This window comes from Takifugu rubripes, chromosome 1 (assembly GCF_901000725.2).
Source record: "Takifugu rubripes chromosome 1, fTakRub1.2, whole genome shotgun sequence".
Lineage (NCBI taxonomy): Eukaryota > Metazoa > Chordata > Actinopteri > Tetraodontiformes > Tetraodontidae > Takifugu > Takifugu rubripes.
The window spans coordinates 8281704-8289553 of record NC_042285.1 but is presented as its reverse complement, the minus strand read 5'-3'; the positions used below and the strand labels follow the sequence as shown (position 1 = coordinate 8289553).

At 41.0% G+C, this 7850-nt stretch overlaps 1 protein-coding gene across 5 annotated transcripts in view; it reads left to right on the top strand.

Annotated features, from left to right (window-relative positions):
* The first annotated feature begins 1211 nt into the window (after positions 1-1211).
* Positions 1212-7850, top strand: part of itgb4 (integrin, beta 4) — a 23059-nt gene continuing 16420 nt past the window's right edge. For 3 of the 5 annotated variants that reach the window (XM_029835908.1, XM_029835898.1, XM_029835893.1), the window contains exons 1-5: positions 5428-5499; positions 5758-5837; positions 7123-7205; positions 7424-7506; positions 7719-7820. In XM_029835908.1, the coding sequence (XP_029691768.1) occupies positions 5443-5499; positions 5758-5837; positions 7123-7205; positions 7424-7506; positions 7719-7820 (405 nt within the window). In that variant the 5' untranslated portion in view covers positions 5428-5442. Of the gene's footprint in view, positions 1247-2676; positions 2738-5427; positions 5500-5757; positions 5845-7122; positions 7206-7423; positions 7507-7718; positions 7821-7850 lie in introns of those variants that run through there. The other 2 variants (XM_029835904.1, XM_011618529.2) reach the window with 2 other exon arrangements.

Below are 7850 nucleotides of genomic sequence, written 5' to 3'. Positions count from 1 at the left end.
TATGGCCCAGAAGAAAGATCTTGGGTTCCTGCTCGTCACATTTTGGACCGACAGCTCCTCCGTGACTTTCATCGGCAGCATCCAGATCAGCCCTCTCACAGCATGGTCGGGGGCGTTCCTCGTCGAGGGGTGCGTGCTGTCGGCCCTACTGCGGCTCCAGCTCCTGAGCCAGAGGAGGATTCCCGGTCACAGACGGGAGATCTGCAGGTGACCTTGTCCTCCTCTCAGGAATTCTAACCCGCCTTCCACTTTCCCCCTCCTCCCACCCTGGCTCATGGGACTTTTTGGGGATGTCGGGAGCCGTCCCTTGAGGGGGGGGGGGTTCTGTCGCACTCTGCTCCAGCCCATGGACTCAGTACCTTTCCACTGCCCTGCTCACACCACACCCTCTGATCACCACACCTGCTCTCAGTCACTGATCACACACCTGCTCTCAGTCACTGATCACACACCTGCCCTCACTCATCAATCAGCTCACCTACCAGTATATATTCTCCAGCCTCACACTCACTCAGTGCCAGATTGTTCTCTGCTATGCATGACCTTCCAGCGTTTACCTGCCTGTCTTCCCGGTATCGACCCTGCCTGTGTACGACCCACCTGTTCTGCCTGACCCCTGGTAAATTAACTCTGTCTTCCGTTTTGACCACGAGCTCAGCCAGTCTCCCTCTGGATTGTTTGCCTGATTCTGCCTGCCTCCCGGTTACTGACTTTTTGCCTGCCTCGACCAAGTCCACTGCCCCGCCCTCAAACTGTTCTTTGTTTGCCAGATTGCAGTTAATAAACCTGTTAACTGATCATCAGTTCATTGCCTGTTTTGTACTGCACTTGGGTCCGTACCATACTCGTCACAGCCACTGTTGTTTGTCTGGGGTTAGGCCCTGGGATTCTGGAAAGCGCCTTGAAACAATTTTGATTGTATAAGATGCTATATAAATAAAGATTGATTGATTGATTGAAACAAGTGCCCATGGCTCAACACAGTGCAAAAAACAATAATTCACCAAGAGGCAAAGCAGCTGGGCACATGAGGTGGAGATGCAGAGGTAGGAGAAAAAGCCACCAAATGCTGAACCATGTGGGGCTTTATAACCTGCAGCTCAATGGCCAGGTGCTCCAAATAGGTTAGCTCCACCCTGCTGGAAACCCGCAAACCAGACAGCACACAGCAAGACAACGCCACAGCTCAGGGGCCCGTCACACATCTAACATAGGCCTTTGATATGATGGTCTATTTTGGCACTTGGTCAGTATTCCTTTCATACTGTATATCAAAAATATTCTCATAAAAATCCATAACATAACAATTATTAAGTATAATTTACTTGTGACTCCTGATCCTAATTTGGCTGATTTCCATAGTGTTAAATATTCAGGACAAATTTGTCTTTAGATAATCTTTAGATCTCTTGAGATAAAAAGATTGTAATGGGCAATTTAGTTAAATTCTTATATTTTCTTTTACATTTACACTTCTGTGTAATTGATTTTTATAACTAAGTTTTATTTGACTCATTTCTTATATAATATTTTTAGATTACTTATTTTAACCCTTCAGAGATGATTGTACTGAGCTAAAATCACGTGGAAATGACTTCAGTGACACTTGTAACGATGATTTGTAAGTTATCATGTCTAAAGGTTATAGTAGTGTGCAAGCAGACACACAGATTTTCCTGATGAATCCTTCTTCCTCTGACTCACTGATGTTACAAGATCTGCTTCAGGTGCGTGTTGACTTGAGGCAGTTCTACCCAGTACAGTCTGTTCCAAGCAAGTCAAGACTTTACTCCAACTGTCCCTCGGCGCCACACAGCAACACTCAGCTGCTGTTTGTCAAACATAATTGAAAGCTGATAAAGCAATTTCTAAAAAGAAATTACTCCATGCTAGATGCTATAACTTTTGACTATTTTTGGGATATTTAAACTGTCATAACTTGTTTGAATTACCTTGTCTGAACACCTAGGTATCAGAGAGAGCTTATAGTCCATAGTCGTACAGTTACTAATTCTAGCCATACTATTTTTTTTTGTAGATTTGTTTTCTGTCTCTCTGCAAACCCCATAGTTACAAAATGGCCTGTTGACTGGCCCCACTGACCCCCTCAATTTTTGTCCGTTATAACTAATGCATGAAATGTATTGTTTACATGTCTCCTCCCATCCTGTCTGTTCTCTCCCTTCTACTCTATGCTACCCATTAACATGTGGTAAAAGGGAGTTTTTACCTGTTGCTTGTTTTGGGGATCTGGGTTTCTTTAAAGGGCCTTTACAATTTAGATTCTAAGAGATGGATCATAAATGAAGTTCTGTTGATTTGAATATACCTTTTCCACTTTGGTAGGCAACTCCACACAAAATGTATTATTTAATTTTCTTATTTGCTAAATTGATAAACCATTATTACTTGTGCTGTGATCTACATCACCCCCTCAGACTTTTGGAGGTGAAATTAAAAGAGGAGAGGCCCTGAATGAACTCACTTATCCAAAAACAGCAGTTTTTGTCATGCAAATGGGGGAGCAGCTGGGCACTGGCTGAACTCAGCTCAGAATGAGCTGAAAGGGAGATGAGGGTGGAGGAATTCTGTCTCCAAAAACACATGCACTTTTGGTTGGGTGGGTGGGGGTGGGTGTTGGGGAGGGTTATGTTTTTGGTTTTCCACAGCAGATTTTCCTACAGGTCAGATTTTACTGCTCATAAGTTCAGCTGAACCAGCCAGCATCTTCCTCTAAGTAAGTACTATGTTGCATTTGTGTGTTTTTCAGTGAGAGGCAGTGAAGTGTGTTGATCCTGGAGGGGTAAATATATGGAGCATGTTCGATACTATTGATAATGTCAACAATAATGACAGCTGCCACAATAGCATGGAAAAAATGAAAATGATTAATATTATAGCCATTGTTGAGGGCCGTCTTTTTCAAAATATGATGGATACAGCTTGTTAAAAAGCACTGTGAAGCTCTTATTTCCCAGAATCCTCTCTGAGTTGAAAATGTCTCCACCCATCAGTCTGTAGAGGAGCATTAAGATTTTGTTACAAAGTTCATAGAGGTATTATTGTTTAAAAAAGAAAAAACAGATGAACGTTTATTCTTCCACACAAACTCCTCTCCCACACTTGGCTGGTATTCTGATTATTTTGGGAGAAAGAGTTGGGTTAAACGGGGGTGTGCCTTTTTCTATTTCAAAGTTGTCATTTTTATGGTCAGTACTTAAAAATTGACCTTTTTGTTTTGATTTAATTGTTGCATTTTAATTGTCATTTAGATCACTTCCACTGGCCCTAGATTAAAACTTAAAAATTACATTACAGTCCAAATTTCAGCCAAGACAGCAGTGTTTGGGGCAACAGTGGTTTCCTCAGAGCTTGTTTTCTGCTCCACAGGCTGCCCACATTGTATCAAAGGCAGATCTGGTTGCCAGGAGCTGAACTGTCAGTTAAGACTGCCCTGTGTGGAATGTACAGTGGCCTGAGAATAACTGGGTCATTTGGTTTTGGGTGGATCACATCCACCCCGGTCAGCCATTAACACCTGATGTGCGGACTGGTGCAGGCCAAAGAAATGTTCTTTGATAACCTATTTCACCCAAAACTGAAGTAATAAATGACTCCTATGTCTTATACAGAATAGATTTGTGATGATACTGACCACATATCTGAGCATCACTCCAGTTATGGCCTAGAAACCTCTAGCCGATGCACCATTGACTGCTGGGAATATTTAAATAGTCGATATTAGGATTTTCACAATATATTGCATGAAAAAAATGTAAAGTAATATAAAAAAAAAAATCCCCCAGAGAACCAGGGACCAATCTCCTCTTCCTGTACCGCCAGCAACAGTATTTCCACTAATCCGTTTTTGATTTCAATTTTTTTTTTTTTTTTTGCCTCAGCTCTGTTCTAGAAGCTTCACTGTCCAGTTTTAAACTGAAATGGAGTAATGACATGAAAGAGCATTTTAATTCCTTAAAAATGACTTCCTGTGATTTATTATGTGGCCACAATTTATTTTTTTCCATCTTTTTTAGATTGAGTCTTGGTTTTAAAGAGAGACGATGAATTTTAAAATATTTGGAACAGAACTGCAAATGTTGCAGTAGAGTGTTTTGTCTTCCTAAAATATTGGTACCCTGGGTTTAAGAAGACCAAAAATATTATATGTGATATTTGGTGAAGATGGTATTGAAAGAGTAAGGTGTTCCGCAAGGAACCATTTTCATCTTTAACACACACTGACCTTTGCCAGGAACTTTCATGTGTTCTAAAGCTCTCAACCACACAGGAATAGAAACAAACCAAAATACAAATGAATTTCAAACTAAATAGTTTGATCTGGAAAGTAAAAGAAAAAAACTTTATACCAAAATGTATCCTTTGATCCTTCTTTTGAAGAATGCATAAATAATCAGCATAACAGCAAAAATCTTTAAAACCCAATAAACCGAGATATTCTTTTTTTTTTTACATTGAAATTGTGAGATCTGCCTACTAACCCTAAACCCTAACTGATTATAGAAAAAATGACAAATTACATGCTTGGTACGACTCGTGTAGTTCTTGGTTGCATCTCCTTGAGGACAGTTTCATCAGCTGCAGTAAAGCACTGCTTAAAATGTGTTGTTCGGTGACATTTTGATATTGTTAGTCTATGGTGAACCTTCAACTAGAGATATCCTTGATTCAAACCTCTTTCTGAGGTTTTGGTTGCTGTTCAAACAATAAATACACCTAAACTTCAGAGGTGCTTACTCAGAAGAATTTGGTCAATAATTTTGATACAGCTGTTAATATAGTGAATAACTCATTTTTAAGTAAAGTCTTGATTTTATTAAGATGGTTGTACACATCATTAAAACATTAAACACAGAAAATGATTGCTTTCTCTCTTGAAACAATTGTTGAGCGACCTTTAGTTTAGCACCATCAGCACAATTGACTGTTGCTTTGTGGGAACAGAATTGAAAGTGAATGCTAGGGTCACCCTGACACCGTGTTTCCTCAACTTAGGAATGCAGACCATACTGCAACTTTATATCTTCTTTGAAATGAAGGGAGTGTTACTTCGTTAGATGCAGAACATATTGCGCATTCGCATGAGTAGGAAGTGGGCCAGCTAACATGAGCACACAGTTGTGTAAACACTAGAGTCACAAAGCTGTTTCCTATAGCCTGCGGGCACTTTTGCGCTGTGTGCCACTCCCAAGAGTCTGGGAGGAACTGTAGCAGGAAGGAGGGGCCTGGCATACACACAAGCCCAAACAGGTGAACTCTGGGGTGGAATGTAGCAGAGGTGGGGGCGGGGGGGGGGGGGGGGGGGGGGCACTGACACACAGAGGTGTGGTGCTATTCTAACAGGGTGGAGGATTGCTAGAGGTACAACAAGGGAGTTGACCCTATCAGAGACACTCACCTGGTTGTGGAAGTCATACATGCATGTGTGTGTCTGTGGGTGTAAAGTTAAAGGAGGGACCTAATCACCGCACACACATAGTAATCTTCAATCCGTTGCTGAGTCTCACTGATTCTCCTTTGACTCTCTCTCTCTCTGTTCCACACACTCAAATCCTCTCTCTTGTCTCTCTCACACAACTCCGCTGAGTCAAATAAGTCAATATTTGACCAGACTGGACATTACAGGAGCAGAAGAAACCACAGACACTACAGCTGAACTGGAATTTTTCCCACCTCCTCTCCTTCAGGGCTGTGAACCTGGAGACGAGGACTTGACGGAGTTTTTATTCTCTGCAGGTGGAGAAAACCTTGTCTAAAGCAAGAAGGCTTGTTCCATCTATTCTTGGACTTTTGGACTTGGGCTGGGCAAGAGCACAGTAAGAGGTTTGTTTGATCAGTAAGCTCTTTGTCTCTGGCAATAAATGCCCAAATGGTATTCTCTACTGTCGTTTCACATTTCTCAACATTTAAGTGCTGAACGAGGAGGCTGTTGTTGTTTTACTGTTAATTTGCAAAAAAGACTTATATTAGCTTCAAATCTCGCATGTAAAATTAGTTTTTTTAAACTTCATTTAAGAGCTGAAGTTTAGATTTTACTATTAATGTTTTATAGAAATCCATAAAAGTCTGAAATTCTCCAGGTGTGTACAGTTGTGATTGAACTCAAAGGAAGGTCACTCAGCAGGACATCTGTCTCTCGGGTGTCTTCAGGCTGACTGTAAACTATGGATTAAACAGAAATGGCTAGAATGTTACTTACTTCCATCATGTGTCTGAAAATATAAAATAATATTATGAACACATTTGCAATATTCTGAGATTGAGGTAACCAATTATTATTGTAGAATAAACGCTACCTTGTTCTGTTTTGTTTTTTCACCGCTCTTTGTGATTTATGAAACATTATGACCTGGAAACAAGTACACTTGGACACCTGTTAGTCTGGTCACAGGGATGTGCGAAGGTTATGTTCCCCCAGTGGTTTGCAACTGTGTTTTCTAACCTGGACAGGTCATTCTCTCACCTCAAGGAGAAATTCCGCGCACACACTCAGTCTAGATGTGTCATGGTACACGGAGCTCTATGTTAAGTCTGCACCTCACACATGCAGGTTGATCATGTTGATGGCATCCTATACATCAGATTGTTCTCTATCTAAAACCCTTGTTTGAGATATCAGCTCAACATGCCACTGCAAATATTTTCAGCCAAACCTGCCCATCCTGTCCTGGGGTGACTGTTCCATTGCATTTTATTATGTTTGCAAATTACTCTTTTTAGTCTGTAATTTAAAGCTCCTTACACATATGATTGAAATAGAACTGGAAAAAAAAATCAATAGACATGATGTATACAAAGATGAATATATCTGCATCTCCAGACATTAGATTACATTTTGAACTATCAGAGTTTGATTCAAGTGTGAATTTTGATCCTTTGTCCTATGGCTGTTATTGAGCGGTTGAGGTGTTGTTTAAGGAGTGTCTGGCATCTTCACTTTCTCAGAATTTAATTGAGGGAAAGTACAGGTGGCTCAAATTACCCCTGTGATTTCACCCAGGGAGGAGCTATTTTCCAGCTCAGTGGAGAAATGTTATTCACATGCAGCATTTACGGGATTTTATTGTACAGATGTATGCAAATATAGTGTTTGTGTTCCAGGAAGGAAATGGAGAGATGGAAATGTCATCTCTCTGTAGGACTTGGGCTTCTTGCCATCCTTTTGAGCTGGTGTCATGCTGAAGGTAAGGGATTATTGTTTATAATTTGAAATGTGGGTTTTTGAGGCTATGTTCGGAGGTGCCCACTGCTAGGCAAATCTGCTCTCAAGATGTTCTCTAACATCTGTTCAGTATTACTGCAGTTATTCTAGATATGTTTTCTGGGATTGATTTGCCTTTCCTTCTGATGCCCCCTCTTGCCCCACCCTACTGACCCCACCCAATCTGCCCTACCCCCACAGAGAACTACTGCTTCAGTTCCAGGGCCAAATCCTGCTCAGAGTGCCTGCAAGCTGGAAAAGGCTGTGCATACTGCTCTGAAGAGGTAAGAAGACAAAATAGCAGGAATGAAAGTTATGAAAACAGGGTTATTGGCAAAATGCTACCCTTCTTGAGTATATTGATAAGTGGGGATAGTAGCTAATCTTTTGCAATTTGACTTACATACATTAAAAATAATTGAGCCTAACCACTAGGAAAAATAAATAGGTCATTCATAAAAGAAAAAGAAACTAATGAACCTACTGGCTCAAACAGACCTTCAATGGCCCTCGTTGTGACCTGCAAGAGAATATACTTGCTCATGGCTGCAGTGCTGCGGCTATGATCACGGCTCAGAGCAGCAGGAATGTAGAGAAAGTAAGTCTTCAATATCTTCATTCCACCAGT